Below are 13,801 nucleotides of genomic sequence, written 5' to 3' on the forward strand. Positions count from 1 at the left end.
CTTGTTGTCTGAGGCTCCAGTCTACGGCTTGTGTTAGAGCAGCCTGAGTGAACGGAGGTGGAGGCTACAGACTGTTTCATCCCAGGGCACCAGCTGCTAACCTGCTGGGCAGGCGCCCATCCTTTCCTTAGCCACGAGCTCCAGGGCCACAGCCAACAGCCTGCTTGTGGATCCCGGCATGCCATCTCCAGCCCTGTGTGCGCTCCTGTCCCTTCGTTGGCCTCCAGGAATATGTCCTCATCTGGCAATACTTAAGTTTGGCAGCGCCTTCTCAGAAAGCCTCCGCTGACCTCTGGGGCGTTTATGGGGCTTCCTTTGGGGACCTTCTCCAAAGGGTCAGTCTTATCATGGTCTGTGTGCTGTCTGTCTGCCCGGCTTGGCAGTGGCGGGCATCGGCATCTCTCCTGTCAGCACTTTGGCCTGGGTGAGGGGCTCAGCGCCCCAGCTCGAGGGGCTGCCTCTGCCAGGGCTGTCCTCAGGCCATCCTGGGGCCGACACAGGGTCTGTCCCACCCCCGGCTCTGTGCCCACTTCCAGGATGACTGCTTTTAGCGGATGCCCTCCCCAAGTGCTGGCGGCAGAAGGGGGCCCGTGGCTGGAAGTGACAGGCGTTTATAAGAAGCGGCTTTTCACTTTCACAAGTTGTAATACATCATCCTTTATTTTTTCCAGGCTCCCCTGGCCTGACAAGACGTTCACTAGTGAGAAAACAGGGGTTTCCAGCGGCTTGGGCTCAGCTCACGACGTGGAGGGAAGCATATACTAGGTGCTCAGAAACCCCCTCCCTGGCCAAGCCGCGCTGGTGAGAAGCCGGGTGCACAGCAGGACTACAGGGGGCTGAGTCACGCGGACTGAACACGGGAACGTCCAGGACGCAGAGGAAGACGCGGCGGCACGAAGGCGGGGCCCACTCTCTGGGGACACCTGCGCCGTGTTTCATAGGCCCCTCAAAGCGGTGCACCACCGTTCAGGTGCCCCACCCCACCCGCACGGCCGGCAGGTGCTCCTGCCGACTCTGCCAGTCTAGGCAGCATCTCCCACCCCGTCGTCCCGGAGGGTGTGGGTGTCGCTGGTCTCAGGACCGGACACCAGCCTTCCCTCCCTGGGGGTGTTTTACGGGGCGGGGGCGCAAAGTGGGATACCACTGGCCACATGACGAGGAGGACGCGCTGCAAGCTGCGGCAAGCGTTATCCAGGACCGTGGGAACCCTTGATTCAGGGGCTTTGGCCATCAGGGGAGGATGTTTTCTGCAAGACTTGGAAAATGACAGCGAGAAACGCAGTGTGGCCGTGCTTTAGGCGTCCTTACAAACCGCGGTAGGGGGGTGTGTGGGCGGGGGTGGGGTCTGCCTTGCGGGGTGCCTGTGTGACAGGCCGAAAAGCAAAAGAAAAATCCACAGAGGAAACAGACAGGGAACACACACAGCCTGAAAGTACACAGATGCGAAAGTGGGGAATAAGGCTGGGGCGCGCCCTTTCAGCGGGGCCATAAAATTAAACTCTTTATATATGTCGTCTTTGTGTTTAAGTAGGCTCTACTCTTTAACAAAATAAAAACTTCTGTGTTAAGTTTAAAGATATCGTTTAGGCATCTAAGGGATGGCCTGCAAGAGGAACGCAGTGCACGAAGGGCCCCGGCAGAAGGTGCGCCTTCGGGTTGAAGGTCCTCCCTAAACACAGATTCATCACGAAGGCTGCAAAAATCGACCCCCACGCTTCCGACAGCCCCAGGGAGGCCCAGGGCGGGGGACGGGGGCTTGCATGCCAGGCCGTGCCTCCCAGGCTGAGCAGAGAAGTGGGGCCAGGGATACCAGGAGCCAGGTGCCCAGCCACCGGAACCTGCCAGTGCCCGCCACTGATTAAGCCTCCTCGGGCGTCCACTCCCGCCCTCTGTGCACCCCGGGGGGCCAGCGCAGAGAGGGCACTGCAGGGAGGTGGGAGGGTGGGCTGCGTGCGTCTAAGTGGTCCTGCGTCTCTGGGCAGCAACCTCGCCGCATCCTCCTTCCTGATGGCAAGCGGCAGCGGGGAAGGACAGTGCAAAGCCAGGGGTCTGGGCTGCAAACTAAGCGCGGGAGTGGTGCTGGCAGAAACCAGAAACGGGGGCTTTACCTGCTCTGGGAGCTCCTCCCGCCCCCAGCCCCCGCCAACCGGCCCTCCCCAGGCTCCCACCGCCGCCCGCCTGCCATGGACACAGAGAAGCCGGAGCCGAGTGTAAGAGGAGGGGGTCTGGTGGTTCCCACAGGCGCGCCCGTGGTCAGGGTCCCCCCACCCCCCGGCAGCATCAGAACAGCAGGGCTTTCTTCTTGAGGTCATTCCTCTTCCAGAGGGCCAGGCGGTCGAACTCTTCCACGCTCATCCCAAACACTTCCCGGAACTCCTCGGGCGACAGGTGTCTCTGCAAATGAAAAGGGAAACCCAGAGCGGGGCAGTGAGCAACCTGGCCAAGCGCCCCTAGAAGCGGGGCCTCTAGAGAGAATGGGGGTCTCCCTGGGTGCGTTTGGTTCCCCAGCTTCCCTCTGCACCCCCGGAGGCGGGACCTGCAGAGAGGATGGGGGGGGTCTCCCTGGGTGCGCCTGGGTCCCCAGCTTCCCTCTGCATCCCCACCAGGCTGCTCTGCAGTGGACAGAAGCTGGCCCAGAGGAAAGAGAGACGGTTAGGGGACCCACGGTGAGCAGCTGCCAAGCAGGGGCCAGAGCCCTGACTCCTGACACCTGCAGAAGCATCTCCCACCGCAGACCGAGTGCAAATCAGGCCTGGAAATGGCGGGCGGTGTGCACACGTGGTCACGTGTACCGTTTCATTTCCTTTTCACGGCTGCTGTGTGAGCAGGAAGTGTCCCCACTGCTCGCACGAGGACACGGAGGCAGACAGGCCCAGGCCTCACTTCAAATCCTCTCCCCAGCCCACCTCTGCTGTGTGGCCCCGAGCGAGCTTCTCGTCTCTCTGAGCCCCAGCTAGCCTGCCTGGAGTCTCAGCCTGCTCATGTGTAAACGGGGTCACCCTGGCACCCCCCGGGAGTTGCGGGGTGAACGGGTCAGCGCAGGTCAGCCCCCAGGGCTGAGCCCGGCCCTGGGCAGCGACAGTGAGCCCCGGGCACAGTTATTACGATCTGAGACAGAGCCACCTCTGCCGCCGCCTGACGCCACCTGAATTCTAGACTCTTCCTTGCGGGTGTCTGCTTCCTTCGCCCCCATGTGTGTCTTCCTCAGCCGGTGCTGAGTAACTTCTTGTCCTTCAAGACCCGGCTCAGGTGGGCACGGCACCCTCTCCTGGGGGGCTTCCCAGGAGTGAGGCCGGCCCTCCCCCCTGCCTGGGAGGAGCTGGGGAGAAGATGGAAAGGTGGGTAGGCAGCCTGCAGCAGGGCCAGCTCCGACCCCAGAGGGCCTGGTTCAAAACCCCCTCCCGCCCCCATGTAAGAAGTGTGGCTTCCACGCGGCCGTGTGGAAACCAGCCTGGCCATTCCTCCGCACGCCTAGCAGAATCACCTCAAGACCCAGCAGATCCCCAAAGACCAAAACCGGGGACTCACACGGCTGCCTTCACACCCGTGTTCACAGAAGATTATCCACACCGGTCCAAAGCGGAAGCAACTCAAGTGCCCACTGAAGGACCAAGGGGTACGCAAGATGAGGTCGATTCAGACTCTGGAACGTGACTGGTGAGCACTCAGTACCGTCTGACGCTTTGCGACTCCACGGACTGGGGCCTGCCAGGCTTCTCTGTCCATGGGGATTCTCCAGGCGAGAATCGGAGTGGGTAGTCATGCCCTCCTCCAGGGGATCTTCCCAACCCAGGGATCAAAAACCTGGTCCCCTGCACCTGCTGCCGGAGGGTTCTTGGCAGGCGGGTTCTTCACCTCTAGTGCCATTGGGAACATGATTCATCCAGAAAAAGTCGTGACACTCTGACCTTTGCTACAACACGGATGGGCGAGGAAACAAGCTAAGTGAGTCCATTTGTGGGAAACATCCAGAGTGGGGAACACCCTCAGGGACCACAACCAGCTCAGTCATTGCCGGGAGCTGGGAGACGAGGGGGCTGGGGAAGAGCTGGTTGGTGGGCATGCGGTTTCCTCCTGGACCCAACAACCGCGTTCTGGAATTCCGCAGAGGTAGTGGAGGTCACACAACATTGAGAACGCACTAAAGGCAGTCACCCGCACACTTTAAAATGGTTGCAGTTGTGAATTTCATCATTTAAAACCCAGTTCCTGCCAGAAAAAAAAGAGTGCTTTCTTGAATTTAAAACACGTCCTGCTAAAGGTTACTGTGATGATCGAGAGAGAAAATGGTGTGAAGACACGTGGGGAACTATGGAAAGCAGAAACAGCCATCACCGCCAGGCACATCTCTCACAGAAATCACAGCCCTGTGTGACTTGCCCTGGGTTTTGGAGCCCGGTCACTGGCATGATACGGGGGGAGGAGACTCAAGGGACGCCTTTATGCTGAGTCACAGAAAGTGTGAGTCTCTCTGTCGTGTCCGACTTTTTGGGACCCCCATGGACGGTAGCCCGCCAGGCTCCTCTGTCCCTGGGATTCTCCAGGCGAGGATACTAGAGTGGGTAGCCATTTCTTCCTCCAGGGAATCCTGCTGACCTGGGGATGGAACCCACATCTCCTTCACTGCAGGTGAAGTCTTTACCGTCTGAGCCACCAGGGAAGCTCTAAAGGCCCCCTTACCTGAACCTAGGCCTGGAGTCCTCAGAACTGGCACACACAAGCAGACGCACACAGACACACCAACACACGCAGGGACACACACATCCCATCAAGCTAGCCTTGGCCGGGGAGGGGCCACCCGCTGCCTGCTGCCATCTCAGACCTGCAGACAGGAACAGGGTCAGAAAAACGCTCATACCCACGGTGCTGAGCCCAGGGTCTCCTGACCAGCTGGGGAACCCACAGCTCAGCCTACGGGGACTCAGAACCGTCATTCCAGAGAGCAGCACCAGCTTCCGGGGGCCACGTCACGACTTTCCCTGTGACTGTGGGACCAGCAAGATGCCAGAGAGGATCAGGGAAAGCCGTGTCTCCTCCCTCTGGGTTTGTGTCTAGTGGGTGTCTGACGCAGAGTCCCAAGGCCCCAGGGGGGAGGCCGGGGGCGGGGGCGGGGTGGTTAACAGGAGCACAGAGGGGTCAGAGAAAGATCAGAAGCCTGAGTGGGATGCTGGTCCTCAGGGCACAGCCCCGGGGAGGTGGGGGTGAGGGGGAAAGGGCCCCAAGGCGGCGGTGGACAGGGATCCTGGGCAGAAGTTTGGAGTGGGCTCACGGGGTGGCGCCCAGCGCCCTTGCAGCCTATGGTCTCCTGTTTTAGGGCCCTTGGGTGAGTCCGGGGTTGGGTCTCCCAGGTGATGACACGTGGGAGGGAGGAGAGGGGAGGGGGAACTACAGGGGTCGCGGTGTTCTGAGCTGAGAAGGGGAGAAGGGTGCAATGAGGGTGGCCCCGTGTTCCCCACCTGGGGGCCTCCCGCTAGCACAGGGGGGCAGTGGCAGGGCCTGTGGGCACTGCAGGGCCCAAGCAGCTTGTCCCTCACTCCTGGCTGTAGCTGTGGGGTCAGTGGTGCAGTCTTACTGCCCCCAGCTGGCCCCACTGCCTCCCAGGGGAGAAGGGCTTGAGGCGCCCTGCTCCTGGCAGCCAGCCACTGGCACTGAAGGTAATCCCACTCACAGCAGAGTCAGGACCCCCGTCCTGGGTTCCTCCTCAGCTGCCTGCCAGCTGGTGCTAGTTGAACCTGCCTGCCAGTGCAGGAGATAGGAGAGAGATGGGTTCGATCCCTGGGTCAGGCAGATCCCGTAGAGGTGGGCATGGCAACCCACTGCAGTATTCTTGCCTGGAGAATCCCATGGACAGAGGAGCCTGGAGGCTGCAGTCCCTAGGGTGGCAGGGGGGACATGACTGAAGCGACTCAGCTCACGCACTGCCTGCCATAGAGCACAGCTGGCCCCAGAGGCTTTCCCCCAGCCCAACTCCCCCAGTCGCTGGCTCCCGAAGGCTCCCTGGAGGAGGCAGGCCTCCCCCACCCCAGGTACCCGCCAAGGCCAGGCTTGGCCAAGCTCCGGCCTGAGCCGGCAGGAAGGAAGCCTGGGGCACAGCGCTTGGGCAGAGGGACATTCTGGGATGGCCCTCTCTTCTGGGGGTGCCCCGTCTCCCCCAGGAGCACCCCTGGGAAGGAGGCATGGGAGGGGTCACACATGCTCAGCTGGGGGTTGGCCTGTTGGTCACTGTCCAGGATGGGATTGTGCAAAGGCCTTGGGCCCAGGAGCCAGACTCACGGGAACCCCGTCCCGGCTCCAGGCCTGCCCAGCTGTGCAGAGCGGCACGACCTCGGCGGCAATGTCTGTGAAATGAGGATTATCTGCGCCTTCACCCCATTCTTCCTCTGCCTGGAGTGCCGCCCCATCCTGGTCCACCCGGGTAACCCCCCTGACCCTCTCCAAGTTCCCAGACCTGAGTCTGAGTCTCAGCTCCTCCAGAAAGCCTCTCCTGACCGTGCCATCACCACAGGCTCCCGGGTCCTCAAGCCTCCTCCTCCCCCGTGGTGTGGATACCCACACCACAGCCAGTTTCAAGCTTCCAGGAGATGCTACTGAATGAGTTGGAAAGAGGTGCCCAGGGGACCTAGCTGTAGAATGCGCCTTCCACGCAGATGTGATGGAGGCAACCCACCCCGAGGACACAGACGGTAGTGAAAATTGTCAGAGAAATTAGGGAGCAGGGGAGATGTCTCTGTCACCTGTGGTTTAAATATAATTTATGAATCTCAAGTACACTTGATGTGCTTTTCAGTAATGGCTGAGTTTAACAACCAGTGTGGAAAATGCTTGAGAATTTTAACAACAGGAGTAGCTTCACAGCCACCGATCTGAGCAAACTGTACTCTGGTTCCCTCTGCAAGGAACACCCCAGGGTGGGAAGGGGAACCTGCGTGCCTAGGACCCTGTACAGGCAGCTCCTGGGTGGTGGGGTGACCGGAGAGCTGGGAGGGCTGGAGACAGCTCTCTCCTCCCTCACTTGTGGGGCATCAGGTGCCGGGACGCAGAGATAAACCAGACCGGGCACTGCCACCCCACAGCGGTCTCGCACCTGCCACGGAGGAGGGTCGGAGAGCAGTGAAGCCATCTGAGGGCCGCAGATCTGGAGGCCTGATGCCCCGTGAAGTGTCAGGGAGGCTCCCACCAGCATCTCACGGCCACAGGTAGTTTTCTGACTTCACCTTGAGAAATGGAGTATTCCTGCCATATCAGTGCACAAGGCTGTCACAGTCCATCTGCGATTCTGGCCCTCTGAAGGTGAGCTTCTGAGCCCTAAGGGCACTCAGGAAGGAAAACAATACCTGCCATCCAACAGCCATCAGGCTGCAGTCACTCCCTGCAGTGAGCACAGAGGAACTCGGGATGTGAAAACAGGCAGGATTCTGGCCCCCAGAGCAGAGATGCACGTGGAAGGAAAGACTTCCCTGAACCCAGACTCTTCGCCTTCCCATACATAGGAAACTCCTTAGCTTAAGATTTCTGCTGCGTGCTGAACTGCTTCAGTAGTGTCTGACTCTTTGTGACCCTGGGGACCGTAGCCCACCAGGCTCCTCCCTGTCCATGGGATTCTCCAGGCAAGAATATTGGAGTGGGTTGCCATTTCCTCCTCCAGGGGATTCTCCCCATCCAGGGACCGAACCCACGTCTCTCTCATCTCCCACTTTGGTAGGCAGGTTTGGTATCACTAGCGCCCCTCATCCTCTGTTGCAAAACTTCCAAATAGCTTGACTCCTCCCCTCCTCCTTGGAGCCATTCTCTCAGGGCTACTTGAGATGCTGTCTCCTGGGCTTGAAGTCCTAAAAATCCTCACTGAACAAAACATAATTCTCCACGTTTAGGTTGTGACTATTCTTTTTAAGTCGACAACCTTGTAACCAGCTCTGCTGGCAAGAGTTCCCCGGAGACAGGACTCAGTAAGGACTGAGAGGGAATATTTCCTGCCGTATCAGTAAACAAGGATGTCCCAGTCATATCAGAGATTGCAGCCCTGGGTATGAGCTGCTGAGCCCTAAGGGAATTCAGGAAGGAGAATACTACTTGCTATCTAAGACCCATCACACTGCAGCCACTCCCGACGGTGAGCCCGGAGGAAAGGAAGCTCAGGATACGAAAACAGGTCCTGGTGCCAGACAGGTGAAGCGTGTATGAAAGGAATGATTTTAGCAGGTCCCCTCACACAGAGAAGCGCTAAATTCCTCGAGATATCTGGTTTTCCGTAATTAACAATAATCTTTCGATGTCCAGATCACCAGCCCCTTGTCACAAACTTCTTTATAACCTGGATTCCCCGCCCCACCTCAGCTCTCTCAAGGTCACTTGAGATGCTGTCTCCTGATCTTGAAGTCCTGAAATTTCCCACTGAATTAAACATAACTCTCGACTTTCAGGTTGTGACTGTCTTTTAAGTCAACAAGCTTGTAACCGGCTCCATCAGCCAGGGCTCCCTCGAGACAGGACTCGGTAATAAAGAACCTCTGCTCACAGCAAGAGCTCATCGAGGGACCATCTGTGCCAAATACACACTTGTGCTCATACCCAGGGAGGTGGCGAGTGTGCAAGGCGGTGGTGCCCACAGGATGCAGACTGATGGGGACGTCTGTCCCAGATGGGGATGTCTCCTGCGTCACACAGCCCCAGCAAGCGGCACTTGGAAACTCAGACCTTCAGGCCGGGGGTCTAGGGCTCTTTCTGAGAGGCTGCCCCCAGCTGCTCCTCAGGACCACGTGCGGGTCAGACAGGCAGGTCCACGTAGCCGGGGACTACCCCTGCCCGTGGCCGACAGGCCCACTGAGGCCTGTCCATTCTGAGGCCATTGGGGCAGCAATCCCCAACTCTTTCTGGACCACAGACCCTCTGAAACATTAAGGAAGCAGCGCATCTCAGTAGAATTACGCGCACTCACACACCCTTAGCATCCAGGCTTCAGGAGGCGCCATGGACGTCCTGTGGCCTACTTGGGTGAAGGAGGAAACAGACAGAACAGGCTCCATCTTGAAAGCAGAACTCCATCTTGGGCCAGACTGTGGACTTTAAGCTATATCCCAGTATCTATGGAAACGACACACCAATGGAAAACCAGGACCCCAGATGGAAGAGCCCCAGGGTTCATACCTAGACTCTCCCTAAAAGAACACCCTAATTATCTCTGTAACCGAATAGAATCAGACATTCTATTATGCTTATTGGGGTATGACCACAGGCCTATTGATAACTGTCCACTGTTAACTACCTAGGCTTAAGGCTTATGAATCACGGGTTAACTGCGATTGTATCTTTCTTTTCCTTTGTTCAGACTAGTTTCAGGGAATTTGGGGAGGCGAGTTTAGGCACATACACTTAGGGTATATAAGGTTTTCACAAAAACTGGTTGGGGTCCTTGGCTAAGAAGAGACTCTGCCTTGGGCCCGCCGGTATAATGAACTGCACGCCACTGTCTGCATCGTCTTTCTGAGTGGGTTTGTTTCCTGGAAGGCGTGGCTACAGACGGGGACCCCACCACCCCCTGCACTGACGGGGGACACTGCCAGGCTCAGGAAGGGGCTTCACAACGTTTGCTGCCATCCTCACCCACCCTGAGAGTTTGCTCTCACCTCACAGCCTCTGGAAGCCCAGGCTCAGAGAGGTCCCGAGCCTCACCCCAGGGCATGCAGCCTGGGCCCCAGGCCAGGAGGCTCGAGAGCCGGGCCCTTCCCTCAGTCCTGACCGCCTGTCTCGCGGCGGCTCCTGGAAGCGTCCCAGGCTTCGTGGTGAAGGCCCTCGGCCTGAGCTTGCCCGGCTTGCCGGGACTGGCCTGCCTTGATTCCCGCGCAGGCCTCACCTAGTCCCACCACCTCACCAAGCTCAGATGCCCACTGCAGCCCACCAGCTACCACCAGACCCTGCTCTTGGGGGTGCTAAGCAGGTGAACTCAGGCCCAGACCCCCTCAGCCTGTGACTCTAGGAGCTGTGTTCCTTCAGAGGTCTGGGCCCCACAGTGCCTCCCACACTGTCACAAGGCACAAGGAGGCCCTGTCTGCAGAGGGGGCTCCTGCTGAGCGGGGTCCATGCTCCTTGCTCCTTGACCTCATCACCACGACGACATCATCACAGCAATGACACCATCACCATGACATCATCACCATGACGATGACATCATCACCATGACACCATCACCATGACAACATCACCACCACGATGACACCATCACCATGATGACACCATCACCACGATGACATCACCACGATGACACCATCACCACGATGACACCATCACCATGATGACACCATCACCACAATGACATCATCACCATGACATCATTACCATGATGGCACCATCACCATGATGACATCATTACCATGACATCATCATCACCACGACGACATCATCACCGTGATGACGTTATGGCTGTCATAAGGATAATGGCCTCTGCTGTCTGTGGAGTGTTCCTCTGTGCCAGACAAGGGCCAGGAGCTCTCCATCACCGGCTTGTGACCTCACCATAGCTTACTGGGTAGGACGGGGATGGAGGCTCCGAGATGTGGACTGATGTGGCTGCCAGGCGGCCCCGAGGCCCTGCATCACCGTGTTCTCTCCCACCACGGCTCTGCCCCATGGAGGGCATCTGTAAGTTCTGAAGCACGCCAGGCTCTCTGGCACCCAGAGCCTGCAATGCTCTTCCCCCACTTCACAGAGCAGCTCCTCCTCCTTCTGCAGGTCCCAGCTCAAATGTCCCCTCCTCTGGGGGCCCTCCTGGGTTGCACTAGCCAAGCAAGCAGGCCCCGGGCCACATGTGTCCCTCAGTACTGAGCACAGCTGACCTCATCTGTCTCAGCCCCTCTAGGGCAGCATGGGCCTGATTCCTGTCCTCATCCAGGGATGATCTGTGCTTTGCATCCCTGAGTCCAAATCTGTGCTCTCACCTCCCCGGTCATGCTGCCTCCCAGCTCCCCCTCCTCCAGCAGGGCCTGCCCTTCTCTCCGCACGCCTCCCTCTTCCCTCCCCACCCTCCACCCCTAAAGTCCTACCACCTGTCCTGGCCTTCCAGGATGGCTCACATTTGTGTCTCTTCAGGAGGCCCTAGGGGCCCGGAGGCTACGGCAGACGCGTCTCCCAGACACATCTGCGTGGCTGGGAACACAGTCACCATCAGTCTGTCGGGTTCTTCTGAGACCCATCAGACCGGTCGGATGACTCTAAACAAAGGATGTATTCTTTAAACCTCAGGACCTTGGGTTTCAGGTGCATTCCTACAACTCGGGCTTTTCCTGCTTGAGCAAACTCAGGTGTGTGTTGAGCCCCAGGGTCTGGCAGGCAGGGAGCTGCTCAGCCCTGCCTATGCCAAGCACTCAGAAAGGAGCACCCTGGGGACCGCAGCCTCCAGGCCTCGGGAGGACACACCCTCCTTCCCCACCTATTCAACCGCCAGCCTTGATCTCCGCGGGAGTTGGCCAGGCCAGGCCCTGGTGCCTGGCTGTTTGGCCAAACAGTCCAGGGGTGGTAAAGGCATTCTGACCACGTGGCCATGCCTACAATCAGCCTTTAAGTGAAGATGCAGTGGCCGCTTTCACTCTGCTGGGGCAAACACTGAGGGCTTCCCGGAGAAGGAGGAATTCTGTCTCTACATGTCAGCTCCTTCCTGAGTGTCCAGTCGGCTGCCCTGCCCCACGGATGCCACACTTGCCAGCCCCACAGGAAGCCAATACCTTAAATTAAATTTCTTGATGTTGGATTGGCCAAAGTTCATTCAGATTTTCCATAACATCTTGCTGAAAAATCCAAATGAACTCTTGGGGCCAACTCAACACTTGTCCGTCTGCGTCTCTGTCTGTCTGTCTGTCTGTCTACCCATCTGTGTCCTGTTGGTTCTGCTGTTTCTCTGGAAGGCCCTGGCGGACATACTTTCCTACCTAAGGAGCAGACTGCGTGCTCTGGGAGGTTGGCGTGTGGAAGAGGGGTTAGAAATCAATATTCCGCACTGTAATTCATCTGGGAAGACGCACAGCAGAGTGGCCCCACCTGACATCTTAACCAGAACTGCAGATCTGCTTCCTAGAAGCTGCAAGGCCTGGGGACATCCTCCAGGCTTCTCTGTACACCCCCGCCCAAGCCTTCTCTGTACCCGCCCCCCAAAGCCTTCTCTGTGCCCAAGCCCCCAAGCTTTCTCTGTACCTGCCCCACCAAACCTTCTCTGTACCTGCCTCCTCAAACCTTCTCTGTACCCCTGAAACTTCTCTGTACCCCCATAAACCTTCTCTGTACCCCCCCAAGCCTTCTCTGTACCCCCACAAACCTTCTCTGTACCCCCCAAGCCTTATCTGTACCCCCAAGCCTTCTCTGTACCCCCCAAGCCTTCTCTGTACCCCCACAAACCTTCTCTGTACCCCCCAAGCCTTATCTGTACCCCCAAGCCTTCTCTGTACCCCCACAAACCTTCTCTGTACTCCCCCAAGCCTTCTCTGTACCCCCGCAAACTTTCTCTGTACTCCCCCAAGCCTTCTCTATACCCACTGCACCGAGTTGTGAAAACCAAGTACACCAATGACTCGAGTGCTTGAAACAACTTGGTGGTGGTGATCAAGCGCTTATTAAGTAAGCCAAATCTGATAAATTCTCAAACATCCTGCTTTGTCCCAGTACCAGGCATCCAGGAGGGGCTTCCTTTCTGCAGGTGGCCAGGCCCATGCCTGACCCTGCCTCCATTCATCCCCCGGCCACCTCGCTTTTCCGGGAAGTTCTCAGCAAGCACTGTCTGGCCCGCCCATAGCACTCCTGTTTCCATGGAAACCGTTCTCCAATTCTACTGGCCCACGTGGCTCTCAGGTTGGTAAAGAGGGGATGACACGGACAAGACGACTGAAACTGCACACCACACCTGCCTAGGGCTCTCCCATGGCAAGCGCTCCTGACGCTGAACAACTGGACAAGCCGCCCAGCCGGACTGGCACAGTGATGTCATCTGATGACTCAGAGGGGCTGAGTAACTGGTCCAGTGTCACATAGCTAGAAACATTCTGGAGGAACACCAGGACCCGAGGTCTCTCTCCCTCCACCAGGGTGCCACCTTTGGACGGCAAGAGGCTGACACAGAGCGAAATGGCCATGTCTTTCAGCGAATGCTGGGCATATGAGTGCAGGGCTGGCCTTAGTAAGTGGATACTGGAATCTGCCCAGGGCAGGCAAAGCTCTTCCCCTCAGGGTGGACGCTCTGGGCATGGCAGACCCTCAGGGGGCATCTGCCAAATGCAGGAGGACCCAAGAGCCGCCACGGTACGAGGCCCTTGGGTGCTGGGGTGGGGTTGAGACCCAGACCCTCGGGGAAAGAAAGTGCTGGATCTCAGGCATGGCATTAAACTGGCCCCAGACGGGTCTCCCTGGGAAGCCTGGTCCTCGCCCTGCCCATGGGGATCCAGGATTCGTCCGGCTGCCGTCCGTGTGACAGCGAGGAGGGCCACCACACCCTTTCCAGACTCCTCCTCGAGACTATGGGCTACCAGGTGCCCACGTGGCGTCTTTCTCTTCGCCTGGCTGAGCGTCCTGAATTCCCTTGTCCGTGCCGCACAGGCCAGAGCATCAGTCATCGGCAGAACCTGGATCCGTCCTGTTGAACCCAGTGACCGCCATGTACCCACCACCCCATCCCGACACCCTGGAGTCACCCCAGGTGTGTCCCTGCCCCTCCCCACAACACCCTCCCACCTCGCCCCCCAAATACGGCCTGAACGCACCCGCTTCTCACCCCAGCACTGCCACCCCTCTGTCCAAGATGCCATCAGCTCTGGCCCAGACCACC

At 58.4% G+C, this 13,801-nt stretch overlaps 1 protein-coding gene across 1 annotated transcript in view; it reads right to left on the minus strand.

Moving 5' to 3' along the window:
• Positions 1 to 2,240: 2,240 nt before the first annotated feature.
• Positions 2,241 to 13,801, minus strand: part of ABLIM2 (actin binding LIM protein family member 2) — a 107,785-nt gene continuing 96,224 nt past the window's right edge. Inside the window, exon 20 of the mRNA XM_068975420.1 lies at positions 2,241 to 2,394. Within this exon, the coding sequence (XP_068831521.1) occupies positions 2,281 to 2,394 (114 nt within the window). The 3' untranslated portion in view covers positions 2,241 to 2,280. The remainder of the gene's footprint in view (positions 2,395 to 13,801) is intronic.

This window comes from Capricornis sumatraensis, chromosome 7, assembly GCF_032405125.1.
Source record: "Capricornis sumatraensis isolate serow.1 chromosome 7, serow.2, whole genome shotgun sequence".
In the NCBI taxonomy this organism is placed as follows: domain Eukaryota; kingdom Metazoa; phylum Chordata; class Mammalia; order Artiodactyla; family Bovidae; genus Capricornis; species Capricornis sumatraensis.